Source organism: Coregonus clupeaformis, chromosome 17 (assembly GCF_020615455.1).
Source record: "Coregonus clupeaformis isolate EN_2021a chromosome 17, ASM2061545v1, whole genome shotgun sequence".
Taxonomy (NCBI): domain Eukaryota; kingdom Metazoa; phylum Chordata; class Actinopteri; order Salmoniformes; family Salmonidae; genus Coregonus; species Coregonus clupeaformis.
In genome coordinates this window covers 7,536,484-7,562,854 of record NC_059208.1, presented here as the reverse complement: position 1 = coordinate 7,562,854, position 26,371 = coordinate 7,536,484, and the positions used below count along the sequence as shown (strand labels likewise).

Genomic DNA, 26,371 nt, shown 5'->3' with positions numbered 1-26,371 from the left:
CCTTCTACCACTTCTCACGTTACCAACCTCAACCTCTCCCCAGCAGACCTGGGTTCAAATACTATTTTAATTCTCTCAAATACTGTTAGCTTTTGCTCTAGTCTGCCTGTAGTACCAGATGGGTGGTGTTTGCACTATTGCACATATTCTATTGATCCCATTGTGCCAGGCAAGATCAATCAACCCCATATAAAATATCTGAAATTATTTTGAATAATATTTGAACCCAGGTCTGTTATCCAGCGAGCAGAGAGCCCTCCCATTGCCATTGTGCCTGGGTGCTGCTCTCTCTGCTCTGCTGGAGGGGACCCACTCTGACTGAAACCTCTCTGGGCTTGACTACACTGGACTGGCCTACCCTCCACCCCTCTCCTACCCCCCACCACTACCAAGCCCTCTCTCTCACCTCCCGTATACTTTGCCCCTGAAAAATCTGCGGTGAGGAATGACAGGCATCTGAGTCTTCCGGAATGCCGCTGCCTTATAACTGGCGTACCTTATTTATGAAGTCAGCTAGACAGACAGGAAGGAAGGGAGGAGGGACTTGGCAAACTGAGTGAGTAAGCAAGTGTGTGTGTGTGTGTGTGTGTGAGAGCGAGAGCGAGACCAAAACACACACAGTAATAGACGGAAGGGCAGGGCGAGACTAGAAAGAAAGAGAGAAAAAGAGAGGGGTAGGGAACGACATGAACTGAGGGAGTAGAAGAGTCTTGGGTTACAGGAGCGTTAAGGTGGTTGGGTTTGTTGGCGAGGATCATAGCTGGGGATCTATTTTTCCTCCCTGCCGTGGACCCGAGGAGAGGTAGGAGCCGGTGGGACAGGGGCGTGGGGTAGCATGGGACAGAGTGCCAGCAATGCTGAGACAGTGCCCCAGCAACACCAACAGCAACCTGCTCAACACAACACTGGTGAGTCCAAGGACAGAACAGGACAGGAAGCATGTACAGAACCTGAGGACATGAGCTTTTGTATTTGACTTTGTATTTGTTTTTGGAAGAGGAGTTTTTCTGTGAAGTAGCCTACTCAGCATAACGCTGTTTGTTTGTGTTGGCGTGGGAGAACAGAGGACCTAACAGGACCTAAGGACCTGCTTTTGTATTGGTTTCTTTGGAAGAGGAGTTTGTTTGTGGAATGTTTTGTAGAGAAGTGTTTGTGTTAGCATGGAACAGAGAGGGTAGGCGGATATGGAGGAGATATAGTGCAGGTGTATTTGTGTTGGAAACAGAGACCGAGAGAGAGAGCGGAGGCAGAGAAGTGCAGGCACAGACCGGTATCAGGGAATTAATGTATGTTGATGGAATGTGGTGACTGTGTAATACACCAACCTCACTGACCACTCTGCTGTCTAAACTACACCAACCTCACTGACCACTCTGCTGTCTAAACTACACCAACCTCACTGACCACTCTGCTGTCTAAACTACACCAACCTCACTGACCACTCTGCTGTCTAAACTACACCAACCCTACTGACCACTCTGCTGTCTAAACTACACCAACCTCACTGACCACTCTGCTGTCTAAACTACACCAACCTCACTGACCACTCTGCTGTCTAAACTACACCAACCCTACTGACCACTCTGCTGTCTAAACTACACCAACCTCACTGACCACTCTGCTGTCTCTGTGTGTGTGTCAGGATTCCATCTCTTATTATGGTGTTGTACAGTTTGCCTAGCCTAAAGCCCCCATCGGTCCTCTCTAATACACAGAGACAAACACAGAAACCTGTTTTTGCTGCTGTGTCTGTCAGAGGGCGGAACACATAACTGTTGAATTTAGACTGTTCCTCTGTGTGCAGAGAGAGATCTCCAGTCTCCGCTTGATAGGGTGGTGGCTCTGTATAGTTGAGCTCCAGTCTATTAGGCTTGGATTGTGAGTTGTAGTCAGTGAGAAGAACACGTTACAGTTGGATTTAGGCCTAATTGTCTCAATCTCTGTACCGTGCAGCGTTTTGGTGGGGTGGTGGCTCATCCGAGATTGTCTTAGAGGCATTGGAATGAAGCAGAATGCTAATTTCTGTGGACAACGGACAATAAAGTAATCTCCTTATTATCCCACTACTTCTTGTGCTCAAGTTTGTTGGGCTTGTATTGTGAGTTTCTAATCCAACTAATGTGAACCGCATGACATGGTCTGGTCAGTCAGTGTTTGCTGTGTGATGTTGTGGACTTTGATAGGTTGGCATTGTTTTGTTGTGACCTTCGAACTCTTTAAAAAGGTAAAGAAATTGCATGCCTTGGTTTAGGTATTTTATCTGTACAATGTGGGTTTTATATTAGAGCCTGTTGGGGAATGTTAATGTAGTGTAAGCCTAGTAGGCATTGTGTACTTTAAACTGAGTTGGTAATGTTATGTAATGTAGTTATTGCAAACAATAAACTTGTAACACATGTTGACTCATACAGTGCAGTACATACATACAGTGAGGGGAAAAAAGTATTTGATCCCCTGCTGATTTTGTACGTTTGCCCACTGACAAAGACATGATCATTCTATAATTTTAATGGTATGTTTATTTGAACAGTGAGAGACAGAATAACAACAAAAAAACGCTTGACAAAAATGTTATAAATTGATTTGCATTTTAATGAGGGAAATAAGTATTTGACCCCTCTGCAAAACATGACTTAGTACTTGGTGGCAAAACCCTTGTTGGCAATCACAGAGGTCAGACGTTTCTTGTAGTTGGCCACCAGGTTTGCACACATCTCAGGAGGGATTTTGTTCCACTCCTCTTTGCAGATCTTCTCCAAGTCATTAAGGTTTCAAGGCTGACGTTTGGCAACTCGAACCTTCAGCTCCCTCCACAGATTTTCTATTGGATTAAGGTCTGGAGACTGGCTAGGCCACTCCAGGACCTTAATGTGCTTCTTCTTGAGCCACTCCTTTGTTGCCTTGGCCGTGTGTTTTGGGTCATTGTCATGCTGGAATACCCATCTACGACCCATTTTCAATGCCCTGGCTGAGGGAAGGAGGTTCTCACCCAAGATTTGACGGTACATGGCCCCGTCCATCGTCCCTTTGATGCGGTGAAGTTGTCCCGTCCCCTTAGCAGAGAAATACCCCCAAAGCATAATGTTTCCACCTCCAAGTTTGACGGTGGGGATGGTGTTCTTGGGGTCATAAGCAGCATTCCTCCTCCTCCAAACACGGCGAGTTGAGTTGATGCCAAAGAGCTCGATTTTGGTCTCATCTGACCACAACACTTTCACCCAGTTCTCCTCTGAATCGTTCAGATGTTCATTAGCAAACTTCCGACGGGCCTGTATATGTGCTTTCTTGAGCAGGGGGACCTTGCAGGCGCTGCAGGATTTCAGTCCTTCACGGCGTAGTATGTTACCAATTGTTTTCTTGGTGACTATGGTCTCAGCTGCCTTGAGATCATTGACAAGATCCTCCCGTGTAGTTCTGGGCTGATTCCTCACCATTCTCATGATCATTGCAACTCCACGAGGTGAGATCTTGCATGGAGCCCGAGGCCGAGGGAGATTTACAGTTATTTTGTGTTTCTTCCATTTGCGAATAATCGCACCAACTGTTGTCACCTTCTCACCAAGCTGTTTGGCAATGGTCTTGTAGCCCATTCCAGCCTTGTGTAGGTCTACAATCTTGTCCCTGACATCCTTGGAGAGCTCTTTGGTCTTGGCCATGGTGGAGAGTTTGGAATCTGATAGATTGATTGCTTCTGTGGACAGGTGTCTTTTATACAGGTAACAAGCTGAGATTAGGAGCACTCCCTTTAAGAGTGTGCTCCTAATCTCAGCTCATTACCTCCCTCATTAAAATGCAAATCAATTTATAACATTTTGACATGCGTTTTTCTGGAATTTATTTTGTTCAAGTTCAAATGAAGTTCAAATAAACCTACCATTAAAATTGTAGACTGATCATTTCTTTGTCAGTGGGCAAACGTACAAAATCAGCAGGGGATCAAATACTTTTTTCCCACACTGTATAATTGTATTTCTTATGTACAGTTCTCTCCTGTGTATACTTCCACTGCATGCATGCATGGTATACCACCACAGTGCTACGCTCATAGGAATAGAATGTCATTCCAACTTTATGGCTACGTTACTCCATGCAGTTATCAGAAGCTATGTTGACTCAGTGCGTGTCATGGCATTGGTATGGGTCATTTACCGTATGGAGCCTTCAGTATTACTGCTGGTTGCGTAAGAGCAAGCCAAGGATTAGGCTACTCTAGCAGCTGTCTCTGCTTCTCTCTGCTTGTCATGTTAACACAGTAATGGCAGCAGGTGGATTTTCTAAGCCGGGAAACAATGAGTACATTCACCTTGACAATATTGTCGCAGTTTTCGGTTCAAACAAGACGTGTGTGCGCAGGTTTGTTGTAATATACGTAGCTTGCATGCCAGTAAGACAGTGCTCAACCTGTGGATGGATGTCAAGCTCTCTCTCTCTTTGTGATGGCCTATCAGTCTCTGTAGCAGTGGCCTCTCTCTCTCTCTCTCTTTGTGATGGCCTATCAGTCTCTGTGTAGCAGTGGCCTCTCTCTCTTTGTGATGGCCTATCAGTCTCTGTAGCAGTGGCCTCTCTCTCAGACAGACAGACACCAACCCCCTCTCCGTCCCCTCCCAGAACCTATTTAGTCTGTCTGTCCAGGATATAGTATGTGGCAGTGTGAGACAGCTGTGAGGCCAATGTGTTTGACAGAGTAAATGTTCACCGCCCACCACTGCACCCTGTCCCCTGCATCGCTGCAGTGCCATACAGTTCAGGTTAGGACCTCTCCGCGGTCAACCGGAGATCACACGAGACCCATATAGGAACTGAACCGAACCGACAAACACTTGTTTATCTCATAGAAATACATGCACCTGACAACAGTGTTCTGAATTTAAAGGGACATGAAAAGGAGCACTCATTTGAATGAGGTGTATCATTCACAGCAACGTAAACTCAGGCTTAGACTTAATCCGAAATGATTTAATATAGGATACAGTATAGCTAGGCTAACAGTTATGGTGACTTGGCATGGTGATTGCTGGTGTTTGAAGTTCAGTTGGTATTGCCAGTTCTGGTGACCATGATAAAGTATGATTCCTCAGTTGTTCCTGTATGGAACTGTCTGTACCCAAATGAAATATAATGTCCTGAGCTTTGCTGCTGATACATTTAGCCTAGACTAACCTTGAGAAGATGTACAGTACTGCAGGGAACTTCATCTCTGAGTGTTGACTGTTTCCAGACCAGCACAGTTGTCATGTGGCCTGGATGTGGAACTATTTACAGTACATATTATGCATACTAGATGCATGTTTTAAGATGCATATTGGCATTAGGTCTGATGTAATCTTCAGGCTAGAACAGTAGTTCCCAAACTATGGGTCGCGACCCCATGTTTGTCACCTGATATGAAAATGGGGTCGCGGGAGAATTTCAAAAATCCTTAAAACAAAAACAAACAAACCAAAAAATATATATACACTACTGTTCAAAAGTTTGGGGTCACTTAGAAATGTCCTTGTTTTTTTGTCCATTTAAAATAACATCAAATTGATCAGAAATACAGTGTAGACATTGTAAATGTTGTAAATGGCTATTGTAGCTGGAAACGGCTGATTATTTTAAATCGAATATCTACATAGGCGTACAGAGGCCCATTATCAGCAACCATCAGTCCTGTGTTCCTATGGCACGTTGTGTTTGCTAATCCAAGTTTATCATTTTAAAAGGCTAATTGATCATTAGAAAACCATTTTGCAATTATGTTAGCACAGCTGAAAACTGTTGTGCTGATTAAGGAAGCAATAGAACTGGCCTTCTTGAGACTACTTGAGTATCTGGAGCATCAGCAATTGTGGGTTCGATTACAGAATCAAAATGGTCATAAACAAATAACTTTCTTCTGAAACTCGTCAGTCTATTCTTGTTCTGAGAAATGAAGGCTATTCCATGCGAGAAATTTCCAAGAAACTGAAGATCTCGTACAACGCTGTGTACTACTCCCTTCACAGAACAGCGCAAACTGGCTCTAACCAGAATAGAAAGAGGAGTGGGAGGCCCCAGTGCACAACTGAGCAAGAGTACAAATACATTAAGTGTGTCTAGTTTGAGAAACAGACGCCTCACAGGTCCTCAACTGGCAGCTTCATTAAAAAGTACCCGCAAAACACCAGTCTCAACGTCAACAGTGAAGAGGCGACTCTGGGATGCTGACCAAGGCAGAGTTGCAAAGAAAAAGTCCAGTGTCTGTGTTCTTTTGCCCATCTTAATATTTTATTTTTATTGGCCAGTCTGAGATTTGGCTTTTTCTTTGCAACTCTGCCTAGGTCAGCCTCCCGGAGTCGCCTCGTCACTGTTGACGTTGAGACTGGTGTTTTGCAGGTACTTTTTAATGAAGCTGCCAGTTGAGGACTCATGTTGTTGGTCCCATGTTTCATGAGCTGAAATTAAAGATCCCAGAAATGTTTCATATGCACAAAAAGCTTATTTCTCTCACATTTTGTGCACACATTTGTTTACATCCCTGTTAGAGAGCATTTCTCCTTTGCCAAGAAAATCCATCCACCTGACAGGTGTGGCATATCAAGAAGCTGATTAAACAGCGCAATCATTACACAGTTGCACCTTGGGCTGGGGACAATAAAAGGCCACTCTAAAATGTGCTGTTTTGTCACACAACACAATGCCACAGATGTCTCAAGTTTCCAGGGTGCGGTCAAATGGCATGCTGACTGCAGGAATGTCCACCAGAGCTATTGCCAGATAATTTAATGTTAATTTCTCTACCGTAAGCCGCCTCCCAACATCGTTTTAGAGAATTTAGCAGTACGTCCAACCAGCCTCTCAACCGTAGACCACATGAATGGCGTCGTGTGTGCGAGCGGTTTGCTGATATCAATGTTGTGAACAGAATGCTCCATGGTGGCAGTGGGGTTACGGTATGGGCAGGCATAAGCTACGGACAATGAACACAATTGCATTTTATCGATGGCAGTTTGAATGCATAGAAATACCGTGACGAGATCCATTTTTTTAAAAGGCTTCTGTGACCAACAGATACATACAGTGCATTTGGAATGTTTTCATACCCCTTGACTTTTACAGCCTTATTCTAAAATGGATTAAATTGTTGTTTTTCTCATCAATTTACCCACAATACCCCATAATGACAAAGCAAAAACAGTTTTTTAGAAATGTTTGCAAATTTAAAACATCACATTTACAAACGTTTTCAGACTCTTTACTTAGTACTTGGTTGAAGCACCTTTGGCAGCGATTACAGCCTAGAATCTTCTTGGGTATGACGCTACATGCTTGGCACAACTGTATTTGGGGAGTTTCTCCCATTCTTCTCTGCAGATCCTCTCAAGCTCTGTCAGGTTGGATGGGGAGCGTCGCTGCACAGCTATTTTCAGGTCTTTCCAGAGATGTTCGATCGGGTTCAAGTCCGGGCACAGGCTGGGCCACTCGAGTACATTCAGAGACTTGTCTCGAAGCTACTCCTGTGCTGTCTTGGCTGTGTGCTTAGGGTCGTTGTCCTGTTGTAAGGTGAACCTTCGACCCAGTCTGAGGTCCTGAGCGCTCTGTAGCAGGTTTTCATCAATGATATCTCAGTACTTTGTTCCGTTCATCTTTCGCTCGATCCTGACTAGTCTCCCAGTCCCTGCCGCTGAAAAACATTCCCACAGCACGATGCTGCCACCACCCTGCTTCACCATAGGGTGGTGCCATGTTTCCTCCAGACGTGACGCTTGGCATTCAGGCCAAAGAGTTCAATCTTGGTTTCATCAGACCAGAGAATCTTGTTTCTCATGGTCTGAGAGTCCTTTAGGTACCTTTTGGCAAACTCCAAGCAGGCTGTCATGTGCCTTTTACTAAGGAGTGGCTTCCGTCTGGCCACTTTACCATAAAGGCCTGATTGCTGAAGTGCTGCAGAGATGGTTGTCCTTCTGGCAGGTTCTCCCATCTCCACAAAGGAACTCTGAAGCTCTGTCAGAGTGACCATTGGTTTCTTGGTCACCTCCCTGACCAAGGCCCTTCTTCCCCGATTGCTCAGTTTGGCCGAGCGGCCAGCTCTAGGAAGAGCCTTGGTGTTTCCAAACTTCTTCCATTTAAGAATGATGGAGGCCACTGTGTTCTTGGGGACCTTCAGTGCTGCAGAAATGTTTTGTTACCCTTCCCCAGACCATCCCTACAGTGAAGCATGGTAGTGGCAGCATCATGCTGTGAGGAGGTTTTCAGTGGCAGGGACTGGGAGACTAGTCAGGATCGAGGGAAAGTTGAACGGAGCAAAGTACAGAGAGATTCTCTGTTTTGTTTTTGCTGGCACTGACTGGCTTCTCTGTCTCTTTCGGTCTCTCTCAAACAGTGTTCTGTGGAACTGAGGTGCGCCTGGCGCCTGCCTGCCGCAGGGATATCAGCACTCCCATCTTCCCCTCCTGAATCTTGGCCCCGTCTCGCACATCTTGCCATGTCTTGTCTCCCAACCTCTCTCTTTTTGCCGTCTCTCTCTCTTTCCTCTGCTCGTCTTTTATAACATTATTATTTTGTTTAGCAGACACCCTTGCCTGTAGTGAATTGCACCTCTATCCTGTTTTTAGCATTCTTTTATCTATTCATACTATTTAGTCTGTCACAACTGAGCGAGGACAGAGTTGTACTTTTGCCTGAGGGCACGATATGCCTTCTCTCTCCCTCTAGCTCTTTGAATCTGTCAAATTGCCAATCGAGAGAATTCGATCTGTTGCTTTCCACTTACCTTTCATCCCTCTTTCTCATTCCAGGGTGTCTGCTAAGAGTCAGAATAGAGGAGGATGAGGGAGAGATGGGTGGAGGAGTGAATTGAGGATGACGTTGCAAATTGGCTCTGTCCTAAAGTGTGACCCATAGACTGGATTGGTGTGACCTCAGTAATATAAGGCAGATGACTGTAACATATGTCTGCCGTTTTATATAGAACTCAATGTGAACTGGGTGTGTGGGAACCTCATGCTATTCACAGCTTCCTGGCAGGTTCCTTAGGTAGTGCATTTGATTCAGTCAGTCAACCATCAGTCTGCTGTTTGTCCTAAGCACCGTTGTCTTATGCAACAAGTCGACTCATCACCTAAGAATAGGTGGATATTTCACACCCAGTCTTCCTGGATCTGTTACATGGTTTGCAGCAGCATGTGATGTCATCAGCTGGAGACCAGTTATGAGTCATGGTTTCTGGGAGAGTAACCTAACCCTGTCCTCTCTAACGTGTTGCTTGTTTGTATATTATGCTCTTTGAATGCAGTTTCTGTGGTAATTATGTGTGTAACTCTTGACTGTGTGACTCTTGACTTATGTTTGTATTGAAACCATCCTACTCCGACTTCTCACCACCAGAATGAAACGACGGTCTCAGTTCAATGTTAGAAACTCTTGAGTTGGAGCAGCAGCCAAAGACGTATTATCAACATACCAACATAAGAATCTCTGCCAACTGGTACAACTCAGCAGCCAATAAGAATGTAATTCAGACCAGCCTTCAGCTTTAAGCCTGGCTCAGAGTCTGTACTGTGGTCTAGTATGACACCGACACTCTGTACTCTAAGATGGCAGTGGAATGTAGCACCAACTAGCTCAAGCCTAGTTCATAGTCTTGCAGGCTCTAGTTTTGTCTTGTTTATTATCCAGTCGTGTGGTCAAGTGCTGCAAGGAAAGACCTAGTTAAGCTGCAGCTGGCCCAGAACAGAGCGGCACGTCTTGCTCTTCATTGTAATCAGAGGGCTAATATAAATACTATGCATGCCAGTCTCTCTTGGCTAAGAGTTGAGGAGAGACTGACTGCATCACTTCTTCTTTTTATAAGAAACACTAATGTGTTGAAAATCCCATATTGTTTGCATAGTCAATTTACACACAGCTCTGACACACACACTTAACCCACCAGACATGCCACCAGGGGTGTTTTCACAGTCCCCAAATCCAGAACAAATTCAAGAAAGCGTAGTGTTATATAGAGCCATTATTGCATGGAACTCCCTTCCATCTCATATTGCTCAAATGAACAGCAAATCTGGTTTAAAAAACCCCCAGATAAATTAACCCCTCACGGCACAACGCCTCTCCCCTATTTGACCTAGATAGTTTGTGTACAGTGGGGGGGAAAAAGTATTTAGTCAGCCACCAATTGTGCAAGTTCTCCCACTTAAAAAGATGAGAGAGGCCTGTAATTTTCATCATAGGTACACGTCAACTATGACAGACAAATTGAGAAAAAAATTCCAGAAAATCACATTGTAGGATTTTTAATGAATTTATTTGCAAATTATGGTGGAAAATAAGTATTTGGTCACCTACAAACAAGCAAGATTTCTGGCTCTCACAGACCTGTAACTTCTTCTTTAAGAGGCTCCTCTGTCCTCCACTCATTACCTGTATTAATGGCACCTGTTTGAACTTGTTATCAGTATAAAAGACACCTGTCCACAACCTCAAACAGTCACACTCCAAACTCCACTATGGCCAAGACCAAAGAGCTGTCAAAGGACACCAGAAACAAAATTGTAGACCTGAACCAGGCTGGGAAGACTGATTCTGCAATAGGTAAGCAGCTTGGTTTGAAGAAATCAACTGTGGGAGCAATTATTAGGAAATGGAAGACATACAAAACCACTGATAATCTCCCTCGATCTGGGGCTCCACGCAAGATCTCACCCTGTGGGGTCAAAATGATCACAAGAACGGTGAGCAAAAATCCCAGAAGCACACGGGGGACCTAGTGAATGACCTGCAGAGAGCTGGGACCAAAGTAACAAAGCCTACCATCAGTAACACACTACGCCGCCAGGGACTCAAATCCTGCAGTGCCAGACGTGTCCCCCTGCTTAAGCCAGTACATGTCCAGGCCCGTCTGAAGTTTGCTAGAGTGCATTTGGATGATCCAGAAGAGGATTGGGAGAATGTCATATGGTCAGATGAAACCAAAATATAACTTTTTGGTAAAAACTCAACTCAGTCGTGTTTGGAGGACAAAGAATGCTGAGTTGCATCCAAAGAACACCATACCTACTGTGAAGCATGGGGGTGGAAACATCATGCTTTGGGGCTGTTTTTTCTGCAAAGGGACCAGGACGACTGATCCGTGTAAAGGAAAGAATGAATGGGGCCATGTATCGTGAGATTTTGAGTGAAAACCTCCTTCCATCAGCAAGGGCATTGAAGATGAAACGTGGCTGGGTCTTTCAGCATGACAATGATCCCAAACACACCGCCCGGGCAACGAAGGAGTGGCTTCGTAAGAAGCATTTCAAGGTCCTGGAGTGGCCTAGCCAGTCTCCAGATCTCAACCCCATAGAAAATCTTTGGAGGGAGTTGAAAGTCTGTGTTGCCCAGCGACAGCCCCAAAACATCACTGCTCTAGAGGAGATCTGCATGGAGGAATGGGCCAAAATACCAGCAACAGTGTGTGAAAACCTTGTGAAGACTTACAGAAAACGTTTGACCCGTGTCATTGCCAACAAAGGGTATATAACAAAGTATTGAGAAACTTTTGTTATTGACCAAATACTTATTTTCCACCATAATTTGCAAATAAATTCATAAAAAATCCTACAATGTGATTTTCTGAAAAAAAAAATCTCATTTTGTCTGTCATAGTTGATGTGTACATATGATGAAAATTACAGGCCTCTCTCATCTTTTTAAGTGGGAGAACTTGCACAATTGGTGGCTGACTAAAATTTTTTTCCCCCACTGTATATATTGATATGTAGGCTACGTGTTCCTTTTTATAATTGATGTAGTTCTGTCCTTGAGCTGTTCTTGTCTATTAATTTTCTGTATTATGTCATGTTTCATGCTTTGTGTGGACCCCAGGAAGAGTAGCTGCTGCTTTCGCAACAGCTAATCGGGATCCTAATATAATACCACATTCTGTAACGTTACTGTTGGAGACATACTGTAGCACTGTAGAGTTAGTTAGGGCCTAGTCTATATGTGAAATGGATCCCTTTTTTACGAATAGGGCTGCACGTTCAGTAGGCCTATTTTATACTTTTCTATCCGCCCATGCCTTCATTTTATGTCTTGTAATAAGTGTCATGACCCTCCCTCTCTCTCCCTCTTTCCCTCCTTCTCCAGATGATGAGGTGGACTTGCAGCAGAGTACAACAGGGAGTGAGGGAGGGAACTCATCAGGCGGAACCCCTCCCTCCAAACGCAAGGGCAAGTTCTCCAGCTTTGGTAATATGTTCAAGCCCTGGAAGTGGAGGAAGAAGAAGAGCAGTGAGACGTTTATCGAAACCTCAATAGGTACCTACCCTTTATAAGTAGGCAAATTTATGTATGGATTTATTGTAAGGACGTGTTGAAGTTGAACTTCTATCTTAAGTCAGCTCAAGTCTTCATGGTGTCAGACACGGTTACTCATCAAGCCACCTCTGTTAAGGGAAAAAATTTAGCATTTGTTTACTTTCAGTGTTGGAGAGGAAGATCTCAGTAAGGAGACCTCGTCAGGAGCTGATCGACAGAGGAGTGCTGAAAGAACTCCCAGAGAATGGTATGCAGACTAGGGCCTATCCACAAAGCCTCTCCGAGTAGGGTGCTGGTCTAGGATCAGGCCTTTTTGATCATAATAAATAAGATTATATGGACAGATCCTAAATCTGCACTCCCTACTCGGAGATGCTTTGTGGCTACAGGCCCTGATCATTGTGGAGTAGGCAAAGGACCTAAAGAGATACTAGAGCCTATATTTTATCAACGAGAAACAAAACTATAGTAGGGTAACACTTTTAGAGAATGTTGAGATGTAGAGAATATCTTTGCTGACCTCAAATTCCATCATTATGCGTTTCTGTGTCACAGAGGGCAACAATGTGAACCATTCCAAAGATTCGGTGTTGAAGAATGGCCAGCCAGTGCCCACGGATGTTGACCGGGTCTCAGAGTCAGGGGTCAGGGTGTCCCGGGGGGAGGCAGGCCCAGGGCTCAACCCCACCTGGCTGCCCCAGGGAGAGGACCCACGCCGGGGCAGCGTCCCTTCAGATGACCCCCGGAGCAGGAGCAGGGTGCCCTCTGACGCCTCGCGCTCCAACCGAGCCCCACTGGATGTAGACTCACACGCCAGGCTATCGGCCATAGATCTGGAGAGACGGAGCAGACTGCCGTCTGACGTGTCAGAGAGGAGAGGAGGGTCACTACCGAGAGGACCTGCTCCAGAGGAGGGGAGGCACCGGAGAGAGGAGAGGAGAGACGGGAAAGAGGTCAAGAGAGAGGAGAGGAGAGACGGAAAGGAGGAAAGGAAAGAGGAGAGGAGAGAGGGGAAGGATGAGAGGAGAGAGGGGAAGGATGAGAGGAGAGATGGGAAGGAGGAGAGGAGAGATGGGAAGGAGGAGAGGAGAGATGGGAAGGAGGAGAGGAGAGATGGGAAGGAGGAGAGGAGAGATGGGAAGGAGGAGAGGAGAGATGGGAAAGAGGAGAGGAGAGATGGGAAGGAGGAGAGGAGAGATGGGAAAGAGGAGAGGAGAGATCCTCGTGATGACAGGGAGGAGAGAGAAAGAAAGGATCGGAGGGAGAGGGAGGAGAGAGACAGGGAGGGAGGCGAACGAAGGGATGAGAAAGACAACAGGGAAAAGAGAGACCGGAGAGATGACAGGGAGAGGAGAGATGATAGAGTAGTGAGAGAGGAGAGGGACAGAGATGATCGAGAGAGGAGAGAAGAGGGGGGGAAGGAGGACAAGGAGAAGAGAGGAGAAAAAGATGACAGAAGAGAGGGAAAAGAGAGAAGAGATGATCGTGAGAAAAGAGACGACAGGAGAGACGAGAAGAGAGAGGATCGAGAGAGGAGGGATGACAGGAGAGACGAGAAGAGAGAGGATCGAGAGAGGAGGGATGACAGGAGAGACGAGAAGAGAGAGGATCGAGAGAGGAGAGATGACCGGGAAAGAAAAGATGACCGGTACAAGAGAATCGATCGTGAAAAGCCAGACGAAACGAGAGATGATCGTGATCGCAGAGACGATGGGGAAAAGAGGGGGGAAGAGAGGGATCGGAGAAGGAGTCCTCCTAGGGCTGGGAAACCAGAGCCCCTCTTGAAACCTATAGAAGAGGGTCGTCCTGTGGTCAGACCCCACTCTGAGATGGAGCTAAGGCAGAGTCTCCAGAAGACCTCCTCAGAGGACCTCCGTAGCAGGGTCCGCCCTGCCTCCGAGTCTTACAGCGGGAGCACCCTGCCCAGGTACATGCCATCTGAGGAGACCAAAGGAGGGGAGACCCGCGGACGAGCAGGTAAGAAACAGCCTGGGGCGTAAAATAAATGCACTTGCTTGTATGTCTGAAGGTTGCTCTGCAGTTGTTGGAGAAGTTCAACAATTTTTAGTGGAAATGAGCACTTCAATGCACCACCAACCCCAGTTTATTGGGCACTTTGCAAGTGCAATGTGTTACTGTCTGCTAGTTGAGTGTCTAGGAGATTCTGTGTTGTATATCTGGTAACTCTGTGATTCTCCTTGTTCTCACCCCTGTGAGAGGACTTGACCAGAATCCGTCTTTACTTAGTTAATCTGTTATAAAGCTGCTTATTGTCCAACGTTGTGTTGCAGCTCATCTCAGCTCTGTGTTCTATGTGCTCAGCACTGTACAGTAACAGTGTGTTTGTTGTGGTTGCGCTTTGAGCCCCAGGGACCATGGGGGAATAGAAACGTATTGTCCTCCTGACCTCTCCCTCTCTGTGTGTGTGTGTGTGTGTCTCCATGTCCTGTCCCTGTCTGTAGAGTCCACTGGTGTCCGCTTCGCCCCTAGCCACACCCCAGACCCTGACTCCACCCGTGACTCCTCCTCCTCCCGGAGAGAGCCGCCTCCTACCAAACAGGCCATGCTTCCTCCTAAGAGCCACCCCACTATCACCTCCTCCACGGAACCTGGCCAGACCTCCACTCCACACTCCTCCTCCTTTATCTCCTCTACCTCCCCTACTATAGCGGTGGCCAAGCCACCCAGGACTGTCTCCCTGGTCATCAGTGATGACCCTCCTCCCACGCACTCCAACCCCGTCCCCCCTGCACGGTCCAGCCAGGTACCCCCCTCCTCCACCACGGGGGAATCGGCTGCTCCTCCCCATGTACCCCCCCATGCCAAGCAGCCACCTGTACCCCCACCCAAACCCACCAACCGCAACAGCAACCCCACTCTGCTTGGTGAGTTTACCCTGCCTCTTCTCCCTGTTTGTACAGTTGTTTCACTCCATAATGTACTGATTATAATTGTACTACATACAGTGAGGGGAAAAAAATATTTGATCCCCTGCTGATTTTGTACGTTTGCCCACTGACAAAGACATGATCAGTCTATAATTTGAACGGTAGGTTTATTTGAACAGTGAGAGACAGAATAACAACAAAAAAATCCAGAAAAACAAATGTAAAAAATGTTATAAATTGATTTGCATTTTAATGAGAGAAGTAAGTATTTGACCCCCTCTCAATCAGAAAGATTTCAATACTCTTTCGCAAAGGACTCCAGTAGGAGACACTTGTGCTTCCTCGCCAAAAGGAGGCTATCGAGGAAGGGAGGACCGTCTTCCATTTGCCTATTAACAAATTGACACTCCTCGAAGACTCTTCTGTTTCTGGCTCAAACGAGAAAAGGCCCTAGTCTGCAGTTTCAGTGTACAGCGAGACAGTCTCTTAAGAGAGGGCTCGTCTTTGCCGCGTTTATGCAAGCACAACATACTCACACACAACGCCATACTGGCACTCCTCTGACAGGCTGGGAGCGACTCCAGAGCGTCCAGGGCTCTGATTGGCTGCCTCAGTGTTCCGTGTCCTCTGACCCAGCATGCCGCAGCTGCTCTAGGTCGGAGCCCATCCCAACAGTCTGTATAGTAACAGTTGTTGTGACGCAATTAGAAAATTCCTATGCCATTCTGAAGGCGTGGTCCTCATAGATACTTTACTCCATTTCACACTCACTCAGTATTCATACAGTGGACATCTGGCTAACGTTGTTGTCATGCTGAACATAGAGTTGTGTACAACAGAAATGATAGTACTCATAATTTGGACCTGATAGGCTTTCCGAGTCTGTATTCTGATTGGCTGCTACATTGACACACACACCTCACGGTTCACTTCTGCACACTCAGCAAGTCTTAAATCCTGCAGCTGCTGTTATTTTCCCTCCATGTCTCCTGGCTAATCCCAGGGCTCAATGGTTAAATCATATACACTGAGTGTACAAAACATTAGGAACACCTGCTCATTCCATGACACATACTGACCAGGTGAATCCAGGTGAAATCTATGATCCCTTATTGATGTCACATGTTAAATCCACTTCAATCAGTGTAGATGAAGAGGAGGAGTCAGGTTAAATAAGGATTTTTAAGCCTTGAGAAAATTGAGACATGGATTGTGTATGTGTGCCATTCAGAGGGTGAATGGGCAAGACAAAATATTTAAGTGCATTTGAACAGGTTATGGTAGTAGGTGCTAAGGGCACCAGTTTGAGCGTGTCAAGAACTGCAACGTTCCTGGGTTTTTCATGCTCAACAGTTTTCCGTGTGTATCAAGAATGGTCCACCACCCAAAAGACATCCAGCCAACATGACACAACTGTGGGAAGCGTTGGAATCAACATGGGCCTCCATCCCTGTGGCACGCTTTCGACACCTTGTAGAGTCCATGCCCAGACTAATTGAGGTTGTTCTGAGGGCAAAAGAGGATGCAACTCAATATTAGGAAGGTGTTCCTAATGTTTTGTACACTCAGTGTATATAACCCTGTCATTGGTCATATACCATAAGGGATCCACAGAATGCAAACATCCATTCTCTCTCTGCAAGAGAGCAGCGGTTTATGTATCATCACAATATGTACATACAATAGGCCTACATCCTCACCAGTCTGTAAACAGACAATCATGTGTTTTCCTGACAGCTTTCTATCCAAAGTCTATCCTTATGCTAGATATTAGATTTAGTAAGATTAGATATTAGGTTACTTCTTAATTGGGCTCCTGAGTGGCGCAGCAGACTAAGGCACTGCATCTCAGTGCTTGAGGCATCACTACAGACCCTGGTTTGATTCCAGGCTGTATCACAATCCGGCTGTGATTGGGAGTCCCATAGGGCGGCGTACAATTGGCCCAGCGTCGTCCGGGTTTGGCCGGGTTAGGCCGTCATTGTAAATAAGAATTTGTTCTTAACTGACTTGTCTAGTTAAATAAAGGTTAAATAAATAAATAAACAATTAATTGAGGTAACAATCTGCCTAGCTGGGCGGCAGTGGCCAGATATTGTGTCCCGCACCTTCAAGCAGCCTGCTGAAGGCCTTGACCTCTGACCTCATCTCTGGCAGTGTCCACATTGAACAGGGCCTCCAGGGTCCACGGTCCCCCTCCTCCTCACTACTGGACTAGCTGGAGAATGCAGGGGGAGCTGGGCCTCTACCTTTCCCTGCCCACCTACCTCCACCGCCGACAGGCTGAACAAGCCTGCTCAGGTACCCTGCCCTGAGGGGCACAACCCAAACCTGCCATGCCACGCTATGTCGCTGTCATTCTGATTAACCATAATCGCTCCACAGCATGTGTTGTGGCACATCACCAAGTCTAATGCCTGACCTATAACAACTGAATAACTGTTCCCCATTCTGCCCATAGCGCGAAGTGTGATGCACCACCAGCATAGATCGATCGTCCCACACTACTTCATTCATTGCATGTGGATTGAGTTGTGGCTGAACTGACGGAACTAACTTGACTTGGCTGGAATGAAAACAATGCATGGAAGTTAGGATAACTGCCAGGCAGTGTGCCCCAGCTTGTTGGTTGTGTCTTCTTTGACTTCGAAGAAAGATCAAGAGAGACTGCGGAGAAGTGTGAAATGTCTTCAAAATAATGTATTCAGACTAATAAAATGCTTTTCTGGTTGTTTTCAAATGATTCAGGCTTTAATACTGCACAAAATGATTTCCATCTAAACCATAGGGTAAGATGTGTACCGTTCATATCCAGGCCTGATATCATCATGCTTTTTAAATATTCTCCATCCATCCACTGGTTAAACGTGCATTGTGCCTTCTTGAAACTAAACGAGTCATCAGAATCCTTTAACCAGTTTGCTTGAGTGTGAATGTGATGCATTGATTGATGCATTTTATATTTCAGATTAGTAATACTCTTTTTCCCTCTTTCTTTCTCTGTCTGTTCTGTCCTCTGTGTCTACTGCATGTCAGTCCTTGTAAATGACTAGTATTCATTCTGTTGTGTGTTTTGTTCCATAGCGGAACTCTCTCAGGCTGGCAGTGGTGTCATCGTTGTTCCTGCCCCCACCAGGCGCTCTCCTCCCACTCCGCCCAAGAGGATGACCCCCGTCACCAAGCACCACTCTGGCGACCCGTCCCCTGAGCCAGAGACCACCGGCCCCTCTGGTTTTGTCCCAGTCCCCATACCTACTGTCCCCGTACCCCCCAGCACAGACCGAGACGACACCAGGGACACCCTCAGGGCAGTAGGGTTCCAACTACCCACCTCTGACCCTGCACCAGCACCCCGACCTCTGTCCCATATACCCACGTCCACTCCCAGGTCCCACCCCCACTTACCGCTCCCCAACCCTGCCTCCACCCCCCTCCCAGTCCCCCTCCCCATCCCTCAGAAGGACCCTCCCAGCCCCACCACAGAGCCGCCCAGCCACCCCCCAGCCTCAGTCCCAGCCATCCCCCTTCACATCCTGATCCAGCGGGCCCTGTGCTCCCCCAGCCCGGCCCAGGCTAACCCAGACGGATCCCAGAGAGCCCATTCCATGCTGTTTGAGTCCCCTCCAGAGTTCCTCACTGAGGCTGGAGGCCGACACTCCCTACCCGTCACCATAGAACCCCTCAGACTGTGAGTACACTACTTATTATACTTCCATAATGTCACAGCATGTCTATTAACCACAGTTCAAACGGGAACAATATTTACGCTAAGCTAGAAATGTGACTTAGATCATTGCAATAGAAAAAGACAAGTATATTCATACTTCATATGACTTGATCACACTCTATTCAACAGAGTCAGACTCAGTTGTTGACATTTCTCCCTCTCTCTCCAGACCTGATGACGATGACTTTGACATGGAGGAGGAGTTGGAGAAGCTTCACCCCAGGCGGATGCTGCCCCCCCAGCCCCCCAGGCAGCCTGAGCTGGAGCCCAGGAGCAGGAGGGGTCTGGTGGTTGACCCCAGGGTCAGTGTGATCCCAGAGGGCCGGGGGCCCGGAGACAGCAGTGAGGAGGATGAGGATGAGGAGACGGACTCTGATGGACCCATCCTCTACAGAGACGACGATGAAGACGAGGACGACAATCCACCAAGTTAGTAGATCTGAAGTCTGTTGATAATATCACATGGGTCTGGTGTTGATTTAGTAAGCAGATCTGAAGTCTGTTGATAATATCACATGGGTCTTGTGTTGATTTAGTAAGCAGATCTGAAGTCTGTTGATAATATCACATGGGTCTGGTGTTGATTTAGTAAGCAGATCTGAAGTCTGTTGATAATATCACATGGGTCTGGTGTTGATTTCAATCTCAGAAGTCAAACTGAAAGAATGAAAGAAAGTACAGTACTATCAAGGAAGGCCGTTTCATTATTAGTAAAAACAGTATCAATAAGGGAAATTCCATATCTGTCTTTCTGTTTTCTTCCTTCATTTTATTTATTTTACTACTTGCAGGTAAAGCTAAATCAAATGAGTCGTGTAAACTGAGTAGTTTATAATGTGCAAATGTGATGTAGAGCAAAAGTATAGTCCCATGTTACTGGAACTGTTTGTCGGTACCACCCAGGTGCCTTGGCCAGCCGTGTGACCAGGAAGGACACCCTGGCCCTGAAGCTGGAGAGACAGCAGGAGAGAGAGGAGCAGGAGGGAGGAGAGGGACAGGACGGAGTCGGCTGGCAGAGCAAGGAGCAGTGGGAGACACTCAAGAACAAGATCGGTACCACGCTCAACAGGTAACTACATCTACAGTCGTGGTCAAAAGTTTTGAGAATGACACAAGTATTGGTCTTCACAAAGTTCGCTGCTTCAGTATTATGAGATATTTTTGTCAGATGTTACTATGGTATACTGAAGTATAATTACAAGCATTCCATAAGTGTCAAAGGCTTTTATTGACAATTACATAAAGTTTATGCAAAGAGTTAATATTTGCAGTGTTGACCCTTCTTTTTCAAGACCTCTGCAATCCGCCCTGGCATGCTGTCAATTAACTTCTGGGCCACATCCTGACTGATGGCAGCCCATTCTTGCATAATCAATGCTTGGAGTTTGTCAGAGTTTGAGGGTTTTTGTTTGTCCACCCGCCTCTTGAGGATCGACCACAAGTTCTCAATGGGATTAAGGTCTGGGGAGTTTCCTGGCCATGGACCCAAAATGTCGATGTTTTGTTCCTCGAGCCACTTAGATATCACTTTTTCCTTATGGCAAGGTGCTCCATCATGCTGGAAAAGGAATTGGTCGTCACCAAACTGTTCTTGGATGGTTGGGAGAAGTTGCTCTCGGAGGATGTGTTGGTACCATTCTTTATTCATGGCTGTGTTCTTAGGCAAAATTGTGAGTGAGCCCACTCCCTTGCCTGAGAAGCAACCCCACACACGAATGGTCTCAGGATGCTTTACTGTTGGCATGACACAGGACTGATGGTAGCGCTCACCTTGTCTTCTCCGGACAAGGTGTTTTCCGGATGCCCCAAACAATCGGAAAGGGGATTCATCAGAGAAAATGACTTTACCCCAGTCCTCAGCATTCCAATCCCTGTACCTTTTGCAGAATATCAGTCTGTCCCTGATGTTTTTCCTGAAGAGAAGTGGCTTCTTTGCTGCCCTTCTTGACACCAGGCCATCCTCCAAAAGTCTTCGCCTCACTGTGCGTGCAGATGCACTCACACCTGCCTGCTGCCATTCCTGAGCAAGCTCTGCACTGGTGTTGCCCCGATCCCGCAGCTGAATCAACTTTAGGAGACGGTCCTGGAGCTTGCTGGACTTTCTTGGGCGCCCTGACACCTTCTTCACAACAATTAAACCTCTCTCCTTGAAGTTCTTGATGATCCGAAAAATTGTTGATTTAGGTGCAATCTTACTAGCAGCAATATCCTTGCCTGCGAAGCCCTTTTTTGTGCAAAGCAATGATGACGGCATGTGTTTCCTTGCAGGTAGCCATGGTTAACAGAGGAAGAACAATGATTTCAAGCACCACCCTCCTTTTAAAGCTTCCAGTCTGTTATTCTAACTCAATCAGCATGACAGAGTGATCTCCAGCCTTGTCCTCGTCAACACTCTCACCTTTGTTAACGAGAGAATCACTGACATGATGGCAGCTGGTCCTTTTGTGGCAGGGCTGAAATGCAGTGGAAATGTTTTTTGGGGATTAAGTTCATTTTCATGGCAAAAAGGGACTTTGCAATTAATTGCAATTCATCTGATCACTCTTCATGACATTCTGGAGTATATGCAAATTGCCATCATCAAAACTGAGGCAGCAGACTTTGTGAAAATTAGTATTTGTGTCATTCTCAAAACTTTTGACCACGACTGTAGAGATCGGTGTGTGTTGGGGGGGGGGGGGGTGTTCCCCTATTCTAAACGTGTGTTTCTCTAATCAGGAGGTTGAGTCAGAGACCCACAGCAGAGGAGTTGGAGCAGAGAAACATCCTTCCAGGTAACGCTCGCTCTCTTTCTCTGTCAATTCTATTTTGTCTACATTTTTATGTCTGATTTAATATCATTTTTTCTGTCAATATCAACTTCATGCTTCATTAATCTCCCCTCGCAGTTGCTTTAATGTCCTTTACCTCTAGATAGACAAGCATCTCTCTGGTTTTACTAGTAACCCAAAACGATCTAATACAGTGGGAAATGTCAGTGTGTTGTAGACATCTGCCATACATCAGTCTGTCTACCCTATAGATGCCCCCTTGTGGTCTGTAGGAGTAATTCCATACAATAAAAGCTATGGCTTGCTTCATGCACTTGTTTGTTCTTGAGTTCCAAAATGGTAGTGCCAACACTAAGAATTTTAGATCATATTGTCTAAAACGTATTTTCACTCATATATCCATAATGTAAAGTTTTCACGTGTCTTGTGGTTATCCTCAGACTACTCTGAAAGCACTACTTAAAAGCTTTGTCCTTAGACAAAAAATGACTACATAATGTTCAGACTGCAGTGTATCTAAGACAATGCACTTCCTTGTCCCAGAGAGGGTAAAGACTGTGATTAAAACGACTCCTGTTACTCCTGTGCTGTGTAGGCACCAAGAAAAGCTCAGGGCCCGGAGTGCTGGTCTAGGATCAGGTCCCCCCGACCATATAATCATAATCATATTCATTATGATCTAAAAGGAAAAACGGATTCTAGATCAGCACTCCTATTCTGATACGCTTAGTGAATATGGGCCCTGGTCCAGTCTGCCTTTCTCTCTCTCTGACTAGCAGCAGTGTTTCTGTTCTGCCTCTGATGGAATGTCTTGTCTTATTGTAGCCAGGAACGAAGCTGATATCAGGGCAGAGAGGAGCGAGATCAAACGCAGACTCACCAGAAAGGTTAGCCTGACTCACACACACACACACACACACACACACACACACACACACACACACACAATGCAGAATTAAAACACATAAAGATATATAGTACACTAACCTTCATACACACACACACACACACTCCGGTGACAAAGCAATCATACACGGATATACAAATAAAACACTCAAATTTAACTAACCACCATAAACTCTTAACTTATCATTTTAGTTCCAGACGTTCACTCTGTGTGTTTCCTCTATACCTCCCCCCAGCTGTCCCAGAGGCCCACCATAGCAGAGCTTCAGGCCAGGAAGATCCTGCGTTTCCATGAGTACGTAGAGTGTACCACGACTCAAGACTACGACCGCCGTGCAGACAAACCCTGGACCAAGCTCACTCCCTCCGACAAGGTGAGTCGCAGTTAAGCGACTAACCAAATACATTGTAGATTGTAAAAGATTGGTATAAAATGGTAAGATTGCTCATCAACTATAGTATAGAGTGACAGTAATAAGAGACTGCCACACACTTTTAAATCTTTGTACCTTTATTTATACTAGGAAGTCCTCTGAGGTTGAAACCTCTTTTCAGACCGAGAGATTCTTTACTTTACTATTTCAGCAGTGTTTTGAATTCCAGACATACTCTGTCAAACAAAAATCCCAAGAATGCAATATAACCGCTGCTTAATGTCTGTGCTGAGATGTCCCCAGAGTATTACCTGGACCAGTGAAGCTAGGAGAAGAGGTTGAAACAGAAATTATTGCATACTTTCTATTATTCAGAGATTTAAAATCCCTGAGGAAAAAGATAGTTTGACCATTTTTTTGATGAAAACTGAGGTCTTATAACATTTGCTGTTTTGTTTTTAAATTTGCAGAACTTTTATTGACAAGTTAAAATCTTGAGAGGTTTATATTTATGAAGTTTTGAGGTTCCAGGATTTGGATATGAGGCAGGAAACTGTGTGGAAACTCATTATACCCAGATGAAGACAGCTTGTCTGTCGAAACAGTGGTTATTAGGTTATTAAATGATTGCATCTCAGCTCCTAGAGTCTTTCCTTTTTCAAGGAAACTGTGTGCCATCGCAAATACGTCTGACAGCTGGAGAGAAGAGCAGACACTGTGGCTCCATTGTCATTTTATTCTCTTAGAAAAAAGCTGGAATTCTGAAGTGTAGGCACTGGTCGTTTTGATCTGTCTGTACTGTACAGTATTAAAGAGTAGACCTGCTCTAGGATGTTGCTGCCTGTACAGTGCATCACACCTGACTCAATCTTTGCTCTCTATTCTATTCAATCTAGGCTGCCATCCGCAAGGAACTGAACGAGTTCAAGAGCTCTGAGATGGAGGTTCACGAAGAGAGCAGGATCTATACCAGGTTAGTGTCCTATACGACACCAATATCAATAAATTATCTTATCAATTATCAAAATGACTCCTCAGATTTTGCTGAACAAGAGGAGAGCAAATCCTGGTCTTTTCTTCCCACTTCAACATTTCTTCCAACTTTATGATGAACTCGGGAACTGTGTTTGAATTTTTGCAAGTTGAAACCCTATATCTTCTTAGCCAGTGCACATTATGACTTTCCTCCATCCCCACTCCTCAGATTCCATCGGCCTTAGCTGTTCTCCTTGGCCTGGCTGCAGAACAAGCACTTAAATGCAATACTGAGCCAGGGGGTTGCAGGACTTCAATACGGAGCACACAGACCCCTGTTGACTGCAATATCCACAGCCCCCTGTCCTGGAACAAGCCTGTTCCTCCCCTGTAAGGCATACTATTGATGGCTGCATCTGAAACTATGGACTAGAGGAATGGGCTGTCTGTAACCATGGACTATGGATCTATGGATGTGGCCCCCCAGTCCATCCAGTCATTGTTAAAACCACAGACTAGAACTGTGGCCTATAGATAAACCACTCGCATCTAAAACCATGGACTAGGGATTTGGCCTCTCGGTCAAAACACTTACTGTTAAAACCATGGACTAGAGTTGACGCCCATCGGTCCAACCCCTCGCATATGAAACCATGGGACTACTGGTACTACTGTACTCCAACGTTTATCTGCCTGACAAGACGACCCACAGGGGGAGCAGGAGAAGAAGAACAACTAGCTGGAGGAGGTGGAGTGGTTTAGGCTTATTTCAGCTAACATTTTGTAGGTTTCCTGTGCCAACACTGTGACTATTACAATAGGAAGGACAAGAGGGACAGATGGAGATTGTGACAGAGAATGTCCTGTTTTGTTCCTCACATCACCTCCATTCTCTCTGTCGTTTCCTAAGGCAAGAATGTTCCCAAGAGGCCTTTACTGTACCTGCTTTTTAGAGTTCCCTCAACACTTTGCCTATTTTTGAGAACAGGAAAGAATTGTATACGTATTGATTGTTGATCATGATGATGGTCAACATTAGTACACGGTGGTACTAATGATTTAATGTTCAACTAAATGTGATACAGAACTTTGTTAGACTACATGACACTGGTGAAACCCTCCAGTGTGTGTGTGTGTGTATGGGTACCCACTGGTACCGGCCTTATCTCTGATGGAACAATACATGGATTGGTACGGAAACTGTACGGAGGAAATGTGAAATGGCTATAGCTAGCCTACATATCGGTGACGGGTTTAGTTTTCCAACCACAAGACATTAGTTAAAGTGAAACTCAAATGTAGCTTCTACTAGTCAGCTATCTAGCTGTGTTACATAGACCTTATTCAACATTGCTCCATTTTCCCCATACTCAATGATGTGCATTTTTACTGTATTCTGTTGATTATGTAAGTGGTTTTGTGACAGCCCATAATATAAGCTGACTAATCATTTGTTCAGCGTAGTAATAAGGAACCATATTGTTTAAAATTGACATTTAAAGTAAAAAAAGAAAATACAATTTGAAACGTTAGAAATAATTTAATAGGACACAACTTAAAGCTTACATACACTATAATTATTGAATGGTTGGTGTTGAAAGACTGCGGCAGGAACATGGATATATTTTTACTTCACAAATTGTTTTATTATGTTACTTTGTGTATGTAGGCCAGTGGTTGGCCTCAGCTGTATAGACTTATCCTGTAGATTGATTTAATTGACTTTATATTATATATGTCTTCCTAATATTAACAAAAAATTGTTTTAAATGTAATTAAAGTATTACAACAGTGCTATTTTCTAATAATGATCTAAAAATGTTACAGAAAGAGGGTTACCTTATTTTACAGATGTTTTGAGATCTTTAAAATTACTTGCAAACCTACTGTATAAATGAATGGTCAACTCGCACTCAAATTTAAATAAATGGTTTATCATAAAGCATGTTGTCAACTTGTCATTATCACAATCACTTACTTGCCTTTTGAAAAATACTCCAGGTGAGGGCAGTATTACAGAAACTGTATTGTTTGGCTGCATCTTGAAACTCTTCTATTCTGGGTGGAAAATACAGGGACATTTTGTGTTGTATGGGTCAACAATAGCCTTCAAACTATTATGAATATTTCCTATCGTCATACATGCAGATGAGAAGTGTAGCCTAACTCTGGCAATAGAGTATTCTTGTATTCTTCTTCGCCTGTTGGTGCATGGGATAAATAGCCTTCCTTGATCAGGCATGTTATATCATACTGCACCTAAAGCCCCAAGTTAAATCAGGTCCTATTTGCTCCTCTCTTCACAGCCTTTGAAATGCTAATTATCGAGCCACGTAATAGAAACACATTAATTGTGCCCACTCGACCTCATGTTAGTTCTTCTTAGCCAATTAGCCGGAGAAAATTGTTATGCAAGTTTTTTAGCAAAGTGAATTAATATCTAATACTCTTCTACTCTTTCTTACTTTATTG

General features: G+C 45.2%; 1 protein-coding gene across 1 annotated transcript; it reads left to right on the top strand.

The window, feature by feature from the left end:
* The first annotated feature begins 571 nt into the window (after nucleotides 1-571).
* phactr4a (phosphatase and actin regulator 4a) lies at nucleotides 572-25,841 on the top strand. The gene is made up of 15 exons (XM_045226703.1): nucleotides 572-908; nucleotides 12,088-12,258; nucleotides 12,425-12,505; nucleotides 12,814-13,211; nucleotides 13,776-14,235; nucleotides 14,721-15,143; nucleotides 17,304-17,447; nucleotides 18,231-18,834; nucleotides 19,043-19,302; nucleotides 19,777-19,942; nucleotides 21,592-21,647; nucleotides 22,470-22,531; nucleotides 22,787-22,924; nucleotides 23,821-23,897; nucleotides 24,129-25,841. Exons 1-15 carry the CDS (start codon nucleotides 836-838, stop codon nucleotides 24,142-24,144), a joined length of 3,129 nt encoding a protein of 1,042 aa, XP_045082638.1. The 5' UTR covers nucleotides 572-835; the 3' UTR covers nucleotides 24,145-25,841.
* The last annotated feature ends 530 nt before the right edge of the window (nucleotides 25,842-26,371 follow it).

Excerpts from the sequence above, each read along its gene's own strand:
- phactr4a (XM_045226703.1), top strand. The coding sequence starts at position 836 with ATGGGACAGAGTGCCAGCAATGCTGAGACAGTGCCCCAGCAACACCAA. Across the intron at positions 19,943-21,591 it reads ATCGGTACCACGCTCAACAG|GAGGTTGAGTCAGAGACCCA; the intron begins GTAACTACATCT and ends TTCTCTAATCAG. Across the intron at positions 21,648-22,469 it reads GCAGAGAAACATCCTTCCAG|CCAGGAACGAAGCTGATATC; the intron begins GTAACGCTCGCT and ends GTCTTATTGTAG.